The 16,155-nt window shown below is 44.2% G+C and overlaps 1 protein-coding gene across 1 annotated transcript in view; it reads right to left on the reverse strand.

The window, feature by feature from the left end:
* The window catches only part of LOC311229733 (acidic mammalian chitinase-like), a gene marked incomplete at both ends in the record, with an annotated part of 69,072 nt that extends 53,504 nt beyond the window's left edge, over positions 1 to 15,568 (reverse strand). Inside the window, 9 exons of the mRNA XM_084315811.1 lie at positions 10,087 to 10,332; positions 10,527 to 10,659; positions 10,802 to 10,918; positions 11,672 to 11,854; positions 12,807 to 12,930; positions 13,041 to 13,165; positions 14,129 to 14,294; positions 15,204 to 15,260; positions 15,378 to 15,568. Of these exons, the coding sequence (XP_084171937.1) occupies positions 10,087 to 10,332; positions 10,527 to 10,659; positions 10,802 to 10,918; positions 11,672 to 11,854; positions 12,807 to 12,930; positions 13,041 to 13,165; positions 14,129 to 14,294; positions 15,204 to 15,260; positions 15,378 to 15,568 (1,342 nt within the window). The remainder of the gene's footprint in view (positions 1 to 10,086; positions 10,333 to 10,526; positions 10,660 to 10,801; positions 10,919 to 11,671; positions 11,855 to 12,806; positions 12,931 to 13,040; positions 13,166 to 14,128; positions 14,295 to 15,203; positions 15,261 to 15,377) is intronic.
* Between the last annotated feature and the right edge of the window lie 587 nt (positions 15,569 to 16,155).

Here is a 16,155-nt window from a genome sequence, read left to right on the forward strand (position 1 = left end):
ACCTGCTTGCCTCAACGACTACCGCCCTGTAGCTCTCACCTCCATAGCCATGAAGTGCTTTGAGAAGCTAGTAAAGGGCTACATCTGCTCCTCCCTCCCCATCAACATGGACCCCCTGCAATTTGCATACCGCCCCAACAGGTCCACGGAGGACGCCATAGCCCATGTGCTGCACACAGCAGCATCACACCTGGACAAGAGGCAGGGGAACTATGTGAGAATGCTATTCATCGACTACAGCTCGGCATTCAATACCATAGTCCCCTCCATACTCATAGCCAAGCTCAGGGACCTGGGCTTGAACTATGACCTCTGCCAGTGGGTCTTGGACTTCCTGACTGGCAGACCCCAGGTGGTGAGAGCAGGCAACTGCACCTCCTCATCCATCACCCTCAACATAGGGGCCCCCCAGGGCTGTGTTCTGAGTCCCCTCCTCTACTCCCTGTACACACACGACTGTGTGGCTCAGCGGAGTAGCAATACAATCATCAAATTTGCTGACGACACAGTGGTGGTGGGCCTGATCTCTGCCAACGACGAGAGGGCCTACCTGGAAGAGGTCAAGGTCCTGGCGGGATGGTGCCAGGAAAACAGCCTCTCCCTGAACGTCAGCAAAACAAAGGAGATGATTGTGGACTTCAGGAGGTCGGGGGTCAAGGACTACAGCCCCCTCAGCATCGACGGGGCACCGGTTGAGAGAGTCAACAGCTTTAAGTACCTCGGAGCCTACATATCCGAGGACTTGACATGGACCACACACATTGACAGTGTTGTGAAGAAGGCACGACAACGCCTCTACTTCCTCAGGCGCCTAAGGAAGTTCCAAGTCAGTCAGAAGATCCTTAAGAACTTCTACTCATGTACAATAGAGAGCATCTTGACCGGCAACATCACCTCCTGGTTTGGGAATAGCACTGCACAAGACCGAAGCAGACTACAAAGAGTGACACGTTCAGCCGAACGCACAATTGGAGGGGGGCTCCCCACCCTCCAGAACATTTACAACAAGCGTTGCAAGGGCAAGGCTAATAGAATCATTAAAGACTCCAGTCACCCGAACAACTGCCTCTTTGAACTGCTGCGGTCAGGCAAGCGATACCGGAGTCTCAAGGCGAGCACAGAAAGACTCAGAAGAAGCTTCTATCCCCAGGCCATCAGGCTGCTAAACGAACAATGAATGAACACTACACAACAACAACCACCAAACGCACATAGCACACACATCCACACGCACACACTCACTTTAAACAAACACACTGTAGCACCCACTCCACACACTTTATAGCACACACCCACTTTAAACAAACACACTGTAGCACCAACTCCCCACACTTTATATTTATTGATGAAGGATTGCACTACAACTCGTACACCTTACTGTAAATTGTACCTAAAATTGTACCTCATCCCATTTCTGCTTTGCACTAGATAGTACTGTACATTAGTACACTGCATAGTATTGTATATTATATGGTAACTCAGAACATTGTACATATGTCTATACCGAACACTGTGACCTCATTTTTCTTCTTCTAAATTACATGCTATATTATGTTATTTGATACTATCTTGTCTAGCACAGTCTCTGGAGCGTAACAGTAAGAAGCATTTTGTATGAAAGTATTCTGTACTTCTGTATGACAACTATTAAAGAACTTGAACTTGAACTTGAATTCATCACATTACCTCTGTCTTTTTCCTGGTCTTCTCTTCTTTCTCGTCCCTGCGCACCACCTCCTCATAATCCATTTGCAACTGAAAGGTCAATGGGAATGGACTGGAGAAGCCTATAAACATTTGTGTAGCGACAGTGGCTCAGGAGGTAGAGCAGTCTTTTGGTAATCCCGGGCAGCGTGTCGAAGTGTCCTTGAGCAAGACACTTAACCCCTAATTGCTGAGTGAATGGGTAAAATGTGCGGAACAAATTGTAAAACGCTTTGGATAAAAGCTGCTATATAAATGCAGCCATTTATTTACAATTTTGTGTGACTCACAGCTGTACTGGCTGAAATGGTGGTGGCCTTGTTCACACTGAAGTTCGCACACTCATGCAAATTATTCGCACCCAATTTGCATGATAAAAACAAACAAGGGAGAAGGAAATTCAGCAACACTTTGGAAGCCGATAATGCTCTTTATTCATACAATTATTTACTATATTACAATGAATAAAGAGCATTATCGGCTTCCAAAGAGTTGCTGAATTTCCTTCTCCCTTGATAGAATCTTCAGTTCATGCACCTCGATTGAAGGACAAAGTTGCAACAGATCTTTTGTTTCTCATGATAAATACAAAGGCATGTGGGCACTCAGCCACTCACTCAGCCACTCACTCAGCCACTCACTCAGCCACCCACTCAGCGACTCATTTACATTTTACATTTAGTCATTTAGCTGACGCTTTTATCCAAAGCGACTTACAAGTTCTGTACAACAAGTCATCAGGAAGGGTACAACTCTATCAGAGTAACAATGTTCATCAAAGTGTTGAGTGCTACAGTGTAGGTTAGTTTATTAGGACAAGTGCATGACGGTAAGGTTAGTTATATGGTTAGATTTATTTTTAACTTTAAATTAAAAAAAAAAATTTAATACTTTTAAATTTTATTTCAGATAATGGTTGAAGAAGTGAGTCTTTAGTCGACGCCGAAAGACTGGACGGGTTTCGGCTGTCCTAACTGGGGTGGGTAGTTCATTCCACCATTGTGGGGCAAGGACTGAGAATAGGCGACTTCTCTTTGATGACCCTCCCGGAGCTTGGATAGGAGTATGTCTGAGGCGGCCAGAAGATGCAGTGCGTAGGGGTCTTGAGGGTGTATAGTTAGAGACCATTGACCGGAGGTAGGCGGGAGCGGTTCCCTTTGCCGCACGGTATGCCAGGTCAAGGGCCTTGAAGCGGATTCATGCAGCAATGTGAGATGGTTTCGGTGTGGGTTAGGAGAGGAGATCCCAAATGCAGGTAACACGAGCAGAGAGAGAGAAGCTGAGACGACGGATGAACGTGAACAGGCTTTACTAGTAGTTGCAAACAGGATCACATGTTAAAACTGTTACAAACAAAAGCGAACTGCAAAACAATACACAGCAATGCTGGAAGAATAAAGACTGAATAGGAACGGACTCACGGGGAATATAAGAGACAAGAGGTGAGTAAGTGAATGAATGAATGAAAACTTTATTTAACAGATTGCAGAATGGGTACAATACAGTACGGCTCAATACATACAATTGTTAAGGGGATGCAGACCTGAGAAAGACGTTTGTCTTGTTTCCATCAGGGTCCCCCATTTTCAATTCATATAGACATATATGACATACATGACATACAGATAGTCAGTACTGCTACATCTATACATTTATGACATACCAGATTTGCAAATACAGTACTGTTTGTGATACAGAAGGAGTCAAGAAAAGGGAGTATATACATTTGACGTAGAAAACTGTACATTGGAGGAGGTTGGGTGGGGGGGGTTGGGTACATTGGGATATTGACAACCATACTGGGTAATTTACATTGGAGGTGGTTGGGGGGGGGGGGGGGGCGGGGGGCACACTGTATAAACAAGTAACACTGTACATTGAGGGGGGGGGGGGAGGAGACACTGTACAAACAAACACAATTGTACATTGAACTATTGACAAAACCATACTAGGTAAATTACTGTACATTGGAGGGGGTTGGGTTAGGATATTTACAGGGGCCAGTGTTGAATTGCAGTCTCCCGTAGGTGTCCCTTGAGAGAGGTTTTGAAAGTGGGTAGTGATCCACATTCCTTTACAGCTTTGGGTAGGGCGTTCCACATTGATGTGGCATAATTGCGAAACGTGTTTAGTCCCTTATTTGAGCCGAATCTGGGTTTAACATGATTTGTGGAGCTCCCTCTGGTGTTGTGATCGTGGTATTCACTGACCTTTGGGAAGTATTTTGACATGTACATGGGTACCTTGGTCGTGTAGTGTATCTTGTAGACCAGGCCCATTGCAAGTTGTTGTACTCTGTCGTCTACTCTAAGCCATCCTAGGTTGTCAAAGTGGGCAGGGGTGAGGTGGGTTCTAGGAGTAAGGTCAAGCAGTAGTCTGACCAGTTTGTTTTGAGATGTTTGTAATTTTGTTTTTAGCGCCTTTGAGGTGCTTTGGTACCATGAGGTGCAAGCATAGTCGTAGTACCCCTGAATGAGTGCTCCTGCCAGAGTCTTCAGGGTGTTCTTGTTTACCAGAGAGGAGATCCGGTACAAGAATCGAGTTCGTTGGTTGACTTTTTTTATTACATTGGATGCCATTTTGTCACAGGAGAGATTAGCCTCTAGGATGGAACCCAGGTAGGTAATTTCATCTTTCCTTGTGACAATATTGTCACCCACTGTAACTGAGAAGCCGTCGGTCTTGCTGAGTTTGTTATTTGAACCGAAGAGAATGGACTCTGTTTTGCCCATGTGTAATGATAGTTTGTTATCAGCGAGCCATATGCAGCCATATGCAGTGACCGAAACCAACTGTGATACAATACACTGAAACAAGGCAATGGTGCGACCATGAATGAGGGGAACGAGCAGGTCTATATACTACCCTGTGATTACTAACAAGTGCCAGCTGGTAACAGGCCTGCATGGCCAAGGCTGAGGAACACAGGATAGTAAAGCAACTCACATCATTGATAAAAACAAGTGTAAAGGAATATCTAAAAGAAACAATCCTTACGGAACATAAGTAAAGATGTTAACACCAATAAAAAAAACAAGTGCAAAGGGAAAGCCTTAAAGGTGACATGTACTATAAATGTCATTTTTCAGTCTCTAGCATTGTATTATAGTAATAGGAGTTCGTATCAATGTGTTTTAGTGTCTAAATACCATATTGGCGGATTGCTCTGATTCAGCTCAGCCCCTTTCCTCCTCCAGTAAATCAGGCCATTTTGATTTGAACGACTGAGTCACGTCATTCGGACGCTGGGTAGCGCACAGTGATGCGATTGGCTCTGTGGTTGGAGCTAATGCCCGCCCCCATTCTACCTAGACTAGACAGCGAGTGGAAGCCACTTCCTCATGCTGCGAGGCGGAGTGGGGCCAGACGCCTCTGCGTGCGCTCTGGAGGGAGAGAGGGAGAGAGAGATGGAGAGAGAGGGAGCACTTGGGGGGGGGGGGGGGGGGGGGGACCTGCTGCGTGGCACACGGGAGAGGGGAGGAAGGGAGGCCCACAAGCTGCCGCGCGTGTGTGCAGAGGTGTCGGGTTTCGCTCTGGAAGAAGCTCTCTCTCTCTCTCTCTCTCTCTCTCTCTCTCTCTCCCACCCCCCCTCTCTCTCTCGCTCTCTCTCTCTCTCTCTCTCTCCCACCCCCCCCTCTCTCTCTCTCTCTCTCTCTCTCTCTCTCTCTCTCTCTCTCTATCTCTCTCTGTCTACCAGTCGCTGTGTGGGCTTACTGTCACTCAAAGTGCTTATGGGCGGAGCCAGGCCATAACAGCCTGAAATCTTGAAGCTGGAAAATGATGGTTTTGAGTACTTGATTAGAAATATAAAACAATGCATTTTTTTGAAAAAAACCTTACAGATGTCTTCAATAGACTAACAGGAATTGTGTAAAGTTGCCCCAATAGTGCTAGGAATAGCAGTACATGTCCCCTTTAAAGGGGCACATGTAAAGTATTAACACTTAGCAAATACATATGTAAAAGAGTTAACACCAATAAAAACATGTGAAAAGGGATAAGCCTTAAAGGGGCATATGTAGATATTTAACACTTAGCGAATACATATGTAAAAGAGTTAACACTAATAACATGTGAAAAGGGATAAGCCTTAAAGGGGCACATGTAGATATTTAACACTTAGCGAATACATATGTAAAAGAGTTAACACTAATAACATGTGAAAAGGGATACGCCTTAAAGGGGCACAGGTAAATTATTAACCCTTAGAGAATACATGAAAAAGAGATGAACCTTTAAGGAACATGAAACGATAAACCTTTTTTAAAACACAAGCTAAAACGCACCACACAACATGAACAGAGAACACAACAAAGCATTAAAGGAGTCCAGCAAACCTAGACTCGAATGCCACAGAGAGTCCATGCTGCGTTTGGCCACCAGAGGGCGGCAGAAAAACACTGTTCACATTGTTCGAGCATGATCCCTGGCTGGGACCATGACACAATGGGGAGCCAGTGCAGGCAGGGGCGTAGCTGTAGATTCTGGGCCCCATGAAAGGATGTATTCGTAGGCCCCCAGTGAATGCGAGCGTGCGTAAACGCGCAATCAAATTTTTTTTTGCCATTTATTTAATGATGAAAACGCATAATATGGTTTTTACCTATACATTCGGATCAGCAGTTCAGCACCTGCACTGTGGTGGGTGAGCCTAGTAAAGGATGTCGCATTGCGTTCATCTTCAATGAATGGACCAATGCAATAGTCTACCAAAGCCCCCCCTCTCTCTATATATATCTCACACACACACACACACACACACACACACACACACACACACACACACACACACACACACACACACACACACACACACACACACACACACACACACACACACACACACACACACACACACACACACACACACACACACACACTTCAGAAACAGACATAGTATCAATGAGAGCATCAATAAATACACCTGAGTGATGTCTAGTAAAAAAAAAAAAAAAAAAAATTTTTTGGGGGGCCCCCCCAGTGCTGGGCCCTTGGGATCATCCTAAGCTCTCCCCCCCCAGCTACGCCCCTGAGTGCAGGTCCCTAAGAAGTGGGGTGACATGGGCCGACTTCTGTACTTTTCAGGCGGGCCGCTGCGTTCTGAATGAGTTGAAGAGGCTTGGTGGCAGTGGCCTGGAGGCCAGCAAGCAGTGCGTTGCAGTAGTCGAGGCGGGAGATGACTGTTGATTGGACAAGGATTTGGGTGGCTTCTTTTGTCAGGAAGGGGCGGATCCTTCTGACGTTGCTCAGGAGGAATCTGCAGGTTCTGGTTGTCACTCAGCCACTCACTCAGCTACTCACTCAGCCACTCACTCAGCCACTCACTCAGCCATCCACTCAGCCACCGGTCAGCCGTTCCTTAATTTTGGCGCCCCCTATGGATGGACGGCGCCCGTAGCCTCCTCCTACACAGCCTAGGCTACAGGCCGTCTCTGGTCGTTATACCTTTTTGTGCCCATTCTTTGAATATTGGATCATACACTGCTGGGTTAGACTTAGACTCATATGCAAATTAACTCTCTGTTTATATATATACATATTATATATATATATATATATATATATATATATATATATATATATATATATATATATATATATATATATATTATATTATATAACATTCCTTATTTCTAGTGTAAATGCTACTATTGTATGATATCCATGACACGTCTCAAAGCCCCTATCTAGTGTAAAGTGTCTTTGAGCATTCGGAAAAGCGCTAATTAGATCTGTCAATCAAAAATACAAATATTCCCTAAGATTTGGTGAAGCTATTCCCCCCATTCAGGCAGTTGAAGTGTCGTACATTTTATTCTTGGCTTTTTGCTATTCCAAATTAATCTAGGGATCTTCTTATCCCAGGCTATGGATGTGTTTTGGGGAACATTCATTGGGAGAAATTGGAATAAATATAGTAGCTTATGTAGCATATTCATTTGTGTTAGGGTTTGAAACCGACCTCAAACGCACGGCACAGACAGGTAGTTCAGAGTTAGCCAAATACTAGGGCGTATTTATTTACAGAGTCAAAAAGGAGTCAAGTAACAATCTTTAAACAAAGGGAGACTGCCTTCAGCAGAGTTATCTGCGGCTCTGCAGATCCTCTTGGTGTTGGAGGTGGGGAAACGGTGTTGACGCCAAAGCGGCGCTGCAGATACTCCCAGCTTCAACTCGAGGTGTAAAGGAGAGAGAGAGAGATCAATAACAGTCCACATAACACAGAGGCAGTGCGGTCTCCTCCTCCCTTAGCTGAGTCCAGAACAAACAAAACGATATCTTCAGTGTTCTCCACAACACACAATTTAGCTGAGGGTCAGTGCAAAACAAAAACGATAATCTTCAGTGTCTCTTCTAAACACACACCCCAGCTGAGTCCAGTGCAAGCAAAATGATAATCTTCAGTGGCTCCTTTAACACACAACTTAGCTGAGTCAAGTGCAAGCAAAAATAGAACTCTTCAGTGTTCTTCAAAACACACAAAACAGAATAGTCCAAAAAGGGGGTTTGGATCCAACTCACTAAAGCGCAAAGCGTAAAGCGGGTAAACGAGGCGCAGCTCCAAACGGGGGGACAAGGTCTTCACCAGCGGCAATCCACAGATGTCCTGGAGGGAAAGTAGACGAGGCACAGCAACGGGGAACAACAGGCAGAAACAGAAGTATTCAAAGCAGTAGTACTCAAAACGACCCGACATCGAATGACAGAAGGTCCGAGTATATGAAGCCTCTGGAGCGCTGATTAGAACACACATCAGGTGCGTGATGGTAATTGATACTTGACCTAGAAGTGTGCGTTAGGCAACGGACCAATCATCACAGTACCTTAAGAAGCGTGTGGCCGGGAATGAACTAATCCTCACAATTTTAACCATTTGTCTTCTGGCAGTGAGGTCTAAAGGGGAGGGTGGACCACCTTTCAACATAATTGTGGATGTTTTCATCAATCTGTGTTATACTTGGTTTAAAACATTTTGGAAAGTGTTTTGGTTATAGTTACACCAAGATACGCAATTGTTCTAGAAATATATGCATTTCTGATTTGTCGGGATGGAGAATAATTCAAACAAAAATCATTTATATTATATACAATTTCTACCCTGAATAGTGTCCATATGTTTTTCAAGTAGGTTCGGTTTGAGAAACAAATATATGGTTGTTCAAGAATAATGACATCATTCAGGGTTCAGCATATAACCTCGAAACCGGACTTTACCGGGGGGTCACAGAAGAAGAGCGGATCTGTATTTACTGTAATATTGATATTGAGAATGAGTTTCATTTTATGTTTTATTGTCCATTATAATTATGAGTTGCATCAAAAGTAATTTGACAGGAGTTAATGTGGTTGAGTGATGCAGAAAGACTCAAGGGATTTTTGATCACAGGGTATTTGCACTTGCAGGGTATTTAGAGAAAGCTTGGGATAAACGTACGAAAAGAACATGTGATGTTATTTTGGCCTCTGATGGTGTGCATGGTGTAGCTTACAAACCTTGGGAAGTGAATGTTATATTCAATTATTGTTTTTGGTGTCTTATAAATCAAATCAAATCAAATCAAATCAAATTTATTTATAGGGCCCGACAACACACGTTAATGTCCCCATGGGCCGTACAGGTCTTCTTTAAACAAGTCAAGAAGACAACATAACAATAAGTCAAGAACAGAACAAGAATACCATAGGGTCCAAACATTTTTTAGATGAATGCAAATAAATGAAAGAATGCAAGCACTCCCAGACATACCCCACGCGAAGGTAAGGAAAAACTCACTAAAACCTAACAATAGGGAAAAAAGCTCCACAGGCAATGTGGAGGAGAGAAACCTTAGAAGGGCCGTTCAAGGGGGGATCTCCCTTCTTAGATGTCGGTGATAGTAGTGTTGCAGACGGACAGTTGGTAAGCATGCACTCATGTGTGTGGTGAAACACAGATGAGTGCATGCAATAGCAACTGTACATTTTGAAAAATTAAAGATAGAGTTGATAGCGGATCTATTTGAAGCACAGGGGCGGCGCAAGAGGGTATAATCCCGTAAGGGATGGGTCATCGGACATGACAAGAAAATAAAATGTCATTCATTCATTAATTCATTAATGAATTAATTCATTCATTCATTCATTCATATAAAGCAGATAGTAGGAGAAACCTACAACCTCTCTCGAGCTGAACTATATTAGACACCAATTCATTATTTCTACAAGGCAGAAAATAATACATTTCTCAGTGATATTTAGTACTAGAACCAAGATTCAAGATTCAAGAGGTTTATTCATCACATACATACAGAAGACATATAGTGAAATGAAGGTGGCCCTGCCCGCTTCGATACTTTATATCAACCAATGAGTAGCATCTACACAATGATTAAGGCCAAGCACAGCACTTGCAGCTGTCGTCAAAAACAGAGCCGGTTCCACATTTCATCAGGTAGGTGTTGCCACCTGCACACGTGTAAAAGGCACTAGCGTCAGTTGGGTGGGCATAGATCCCATCGGGTTTGCCGTTGCAGAAACCAGACCCTGGGACATGGGTAGTGGGAGCGGTAGCGGGAGCGATGGTTGTGGGTTTGGGGGTGGTGACAGTGCCAGGTTTGGGGGTGGTGGTAGGGGGAAGTGGGGGAAGCTCTGGAGGATGGAAGGAACAGAAAAAGACATGTTTTACCAACAGGTCTAATGTGGAAGTAAAGGTGGCAGTTATGATGAAGTGTTATCCCGGTTCGGTTGCAGAATGGCGCCAAGTTAGACCTACTTAACATTGTCCACCTTCACACATTTACCGTGAAATAATGACAAACAAGATGAGGAGAAGCAAGACTTACCAATATTGAGGAGGGTTTGGAGATGCCCCAGCAGAGGGTGCGTGCCCTCTCCACAGAACCTTCCAGCAAAGTCATCCAGATCCAGAGCCCAAACAAAGGCACCGCCAAACTTGTTGTCCTTCAAGTAGCGGACCTGTGGGTTGAGGAGACAGATGTGCCCCATAGTTAAACACAAAACTAGCCAGAAGATGCAACGAGGTAGATACCAATGCCTTATTACCTTATTAAGTAACACATATGGATAAATATTACATATCTGTGATGTGACAACCTACCTTAGTCTCATAGCTCTCCCTGTTGTCGTATCCTACCCACTCACTGTTCTTGAAGGCATAGGGAACCTTCTGGTCTTCAATAAGACTAAGTGTGGCTCCCTTCAGGAAGGTGCACACCTGAAAAACAAAATTAAAGCTGTTAGTATTTTTCACATTTTCAAAACTTCTTATGAAGGTCTCATTGAGTCATGGTGTCCTACTCAAACAACCCTGCTATCGGAAGGTCTCATTGAGTCATGGTGTCCTACTCAAACAACTTAGCAAATATCTTAGTTACAACAAGATTGTGCTTTCATTTTGGGAAAATGGAGTTTGCTTATAATAGTGGCGACTTGTGGCCCCATATTGGTCAGAAAATCGTTAGCGTTAGAGACAAATGGCAGTGGGTGTGATCAGAATAGAATGTGTCCATACTACATGACCTTATGTTTCCCCCTCTAGAGGGTTCCAGTGAGTATTACGATTTTCAATTTGGTCTATTTAGGTGCAAATGTATTATATTTCAAGGGTGATCATTAAACAACTTGATTATTTCAAGGAACAAACACTTTGACCTAAGACATTATCATTTGCTTGTTATATTTATTAACCTTTCACTACCACACTACAGAAGGTTAACCTTTGTAGTGTGGTAGTGAAAGGGTTAACCTTATGTAGTGTGGTAGTGAAAGGGTTAACCTTATGCAGTGTGGTAGTGAAAGGGTTAACCCTTTGTCGTGTAGTAGTGAAAGGGTTAACCTTCTGTAGTGTCACAGTGAAAGGGTTCACCCTTTTGTAGTGTGGTAGTGAAAGCCCTGTGGCTCTCTCCACCCATATAATTTTGGCCCTTGGCGCCGCGCGTTGAAGCGTTTGACCAACCCAGACTCTCACCTCATAGTAGGCCCAGAAGCCCGCTTCACGGGTGTACGGTCCGGCTGACGCAGGGCCGCTAGCCGGGGCTCCAACACCAGTGGCGGATGACGTAAGGCGGAAGGTACGGCCGTAAGCGGCGAAACCCATATGCAGCTTCTCCACAGGGGTGCCGTTGTCTCTCCAGTATTTCATGGCATAGTCCTGAAACGGGAACGGACACGGATGAAATACAGAGACAGCCCTGTTGTGTGTGTTTGACTAGCGAGCGACTTCAACCCCGATCTTCAACCCTCATGTTCGGGTCTGTGGGGGACCCATTTTCAATGTTTACTAAAAGAGAAAAAGATGTTTTCAAATTGGCCATGGCTCGTTTTATGTGAAGAACATATAAAAGAGCACATTTTCATTGAGTTCCCACTGTGCACCCCCCCCCCTCCCCCACAGCCCCCCCCCCCCCCCCCCCCCACAGACAGACACGCACGCACGCACGCACGCACGCACGCACGCACACACACACACACACACACACACACACACACACACACACACACACACACACACACACACACACACACACACACACACACACACACACACACACACACACACACACACACACACACACACACACACACACACACACACACACATTTTTATATTACATACATGGTGTTCGGGTCACTGGACCAAGAAGTATTGAATTGTAGGTGAAAACAAGTAGATATGGTAAAAACTCAACAAAAAGGTTCACTGTGTGTACCTTCACTGTCTGCCTCCACCTTGTTTCATTTATATTTTTCAAGATAAACATGATTTATTCCATTCATATCTTGATTATAATGGATTTTATTTTAAATATATATATTTTTTTATCACAAAAATGTATAGCACTTATTGATAAATGTGATCTAGCAGAGGTAAATAGCTAATATTAACCATATGCTGTCTAGATTGTAATTGAGATAAAGTTAGCATCTATTGAGTATTTTCTACATGAATTGTTGGGTAAAATGGGTTTAATTAACCACACACGGGTTAATTAAAGGGTTAATTAAAGTTCAAAGTCGCATGATTCATCTATTCTCACGTAATTTATGTTACATTGGTGTCATCAAACAGTGGTTTCACTGGGCCCAAAGGTTTAGCCTCCTACCGTATTGAAGTAGATGAGGTCACCCTTGTCCTGTGCGCCACGGTACAGTGGGCTGTTGTGTCCAGTGAACCGCTCCCAAGTTCCATGGAAGTCATAGGTCATCACATTGATGAAGTCGAGCTCCCTGGAGTCATAAGAAACAGGCATCAGTTAGTGCGATAGACCTCTCTGTCATAAATCAAACCCAATATTGTCTACCACAAAGCAAGTCTCTATTCTAAAACGTCAACCTACTTTGCAATCTCAGCGATCTCATATCCAGCATCGATGGTTCCCTTTCCAGCGGACACTGCAGCAGTGAGCTTGAGCTGAGTGTTGCCAGTGGCTGCAGCCTCAGCTGCGTATCCAGCGACAAGCTCCTGCAAATACATTGTAAAGGTTTCTTTTTAATATACAATACAGCAAATATCCACTTTGCTCTATAGACCTGTTGATTGATTGATTGAAAATGTTATTAACAGATTGCAGAATGGGTACAATACAGTACGGCTCAATACACACAATTGTTAAGGGGATGCAGACCAGAGAAAGACGTTCGTCTTGTTTACATCAGGGTCCCCCATTTTCAATTAATCATGACATTATGACATACACGACATACAAATATACAGTACTGTTTATTTACAGACAAAGTTTCTCAAAGAGAATATAATACATTTGAGGGGGAGGAAACTGTACATTTGGGGGGGGGGGGGGGGGGTTGGGCTTGTGTGGGGCGAGGGGGGGGGGGGGCCAGTTTCGAATTGCGGCCTCCCGTAGGTGCTCTTTCAGAGCGGTTTTGAAGGTGGGTAGGGATTCACATTATTTTACAGCTGAGGGTAGGGCGTTCCACATTGTTGTGACATAATTGCAAAAGGTGTTTAGTCCCTTGTTTGAGCCGAATCTGTGTTGAGCATGATTTGTGGAGCTCCCTCTGGTGGTGTGGTCGTGGTGTGCTGTATACATCAGACTCAGTGGGGCAAAAGGAACGTAATCCTGGTCAGAACAACAGGGCAGACTACAATATATTTGCATTTGTTAGCCATGCTAGCGATCTAAACAATCCAAAGCTAGATATGTAAAAGGTGAAAGACTCACACCCACAGCCATGCTGATTTGGCTAAATGACATCCAGCCATTTTCATTTGAACAACTTAGTCAGGGGAGTGTCATGGTTTTCTCCATACAGCCCTGTTGTACTTTTTTTTTGCGCAGCAGCTCGCACAGGTAGGGGGCAACTTAGTCACGTGACTCAGTTGGTATTGCTGATTGGCTCGAACACGGTATGTTTGTAAACAGTGAACAGGTCTATACCGCTAATTCAAAATGAATGACGAACCCACCTGACAGAGCAGAGTGAACCTCTTCTTGTCCTCAGGGGGACTTCCACGAGATCCAGGATACTCCCAGTCCAGATCCAGACCGTCGAAGCCGTAAGTCCGCAGGAACTTGATGGTCGACTGGACAAACTTCCCACGATTGGCTGCATTGGACACCGTCTTGGAGAACCTGGGGAGAAAACGCGGGTCATCCTTGTGATCCTTATGCTTCTGAAAGCATATCTCAAATGACACTCAAAACCTTTACTTGGAGTATGTGGACGACATTGACGTGTTATCATGCTGCTAATTAGAGTTTTAGCCTGGCCTGGCTAAAACAACGTATTATAGCCCGATCTCACATATTACTAAAGTACTAATCGAGCACAGGAAAGAAAGGTACATAATGTATGTTATGTTATAGTCATAAGTAATATATTTACGTATTGTATCGAAAATGCTTTGCTGGGGATTGAACCCTAACCATAACCCTAACTTTATGTCTTAAACATAACTGTTTAGCGAATGTTAAACAGTCTGCGACTGCAATGATTGTTGGTTCAACTCCTGGTTGCTGCATTTGTTGTTATTACTTATGGCTATAACATAACGTACATTATGTACCCTTTTTCCTGTGGTCGATTAGTACTTAATTAACATTTTCTGATGAGACCGTGTTTGTTGCGCATTAACATGAACCAATTCATAACATGCCACGAAAATGTGCGCACCAATTTCTAGCTTCTCTGTGACTTTGCAGTTACTGTAAGTGTAGATAGTTAGGTTTAGGTTAAGGTCAGGGCTAGGTCAAGATTATGGTTATGGTTATGGTTATGGTTAGGGTTAGGGGTTAGAGTTAGTTGCACCCTCACCAATTCATAGGAAATGGCCTTGAAGTCATGAGAATAGCCTGCCTAATTTCACCCAACCCCCACCCCCTCTCCTCCTCCTCCTCCTCCTCCTCCTCCTCCTCCTCCTCCTCCTCCTCCTCCTCCTCCTCCTCCTACCACTCCCTCACTCCTGTCTTGGAACTATTACAGCACCATTTGTGTGATTTTGGGCTCCATAGAAAATCCAAAGTTCTAGAAACAATACTCACTGAGTTGAACCAAAGTTCCATCCACCAACTGCCAGCAGGGTCGTCAGACGAGGGTTCCTCGAAAGCAGCAGAAAGATCAACACATCATCATTCCATTGACATTTTGTCAAAGCAAAACATTATGCTCAAGCTACCTGAAGGAAAACATCTATGCATCTAAGCCCAGTGTCTCACTTGGTCTTCAGGGCGTTGAACTCCTTGTAGAGGACCTCGTCGTTCCACTCGTAGGTGATCAGCTGGTGGTTGCTGTTGATCATGGCGAAGGCGTAGATCAGGGTGGTGCACAGGAAGGGGTCCACGTCTGCGGGCTTGTACTTCCCCTGGTCGGGTCTGTACTGGGACCAGTTGGTGAAGTAGCACGCCATCTCAGTGGGGGTTGCTGCGGTTGCTGTGGTGGCGATTTAAAACAGATCTAGGGTCAGATCTTGCTGTCTACAGCATATGGAAGGACCAAAACCTATACAATGTTCCTGCTACTTCTACTTTCAATACTCGTCCTACTCTCTGTTACCCATAGCAGCTCTCAGCCAGGAAGGCATACTGCACTGTATGCTAAAATAATTAAATACAGCACATATTTCCAAATATCATAATGTATTATCATGAAAAACATGGGCATTGTAGTAATTACACAATGTACAAAAGGCAACAAGCTCTATCTGTCTATTGATGTACAGTAAACAGAACAGTGTGGTCTCAAAATACTACAACAGTATAGCTTTGTGTGACTTGTTTGAACCTTGACAACAATGGAGTTCTATGACTTCTGGATATGAGCTGGTGTTTTGCTAGAGGGAGAAATACATGGACGGTTTTGGTCTTTCCCTGGACTATGTTGACAATAAGAAAACATTATTAGAGCATGGCTCACCCAGCTGGCACATCACCAGGCACAGGCCTGCGGAGACAGAGAGAAACAAAACCGTCTTTTATCATTTCCTACAGGCAACAT

This window comes from Notolepis coatsorum (assembly GCF_963971535.1).
Source record: "Notolepis coatsorum genome assembly, chromosome: 6".
In the NCBI taxonomy this organism is placed as follows: domain Eukaryota; kingdom Metazoa; phylum Chordata; class Actinopteri; order Aulopiformes; family Paralepididae; genus Notolepis; species Notolepis coatsorum.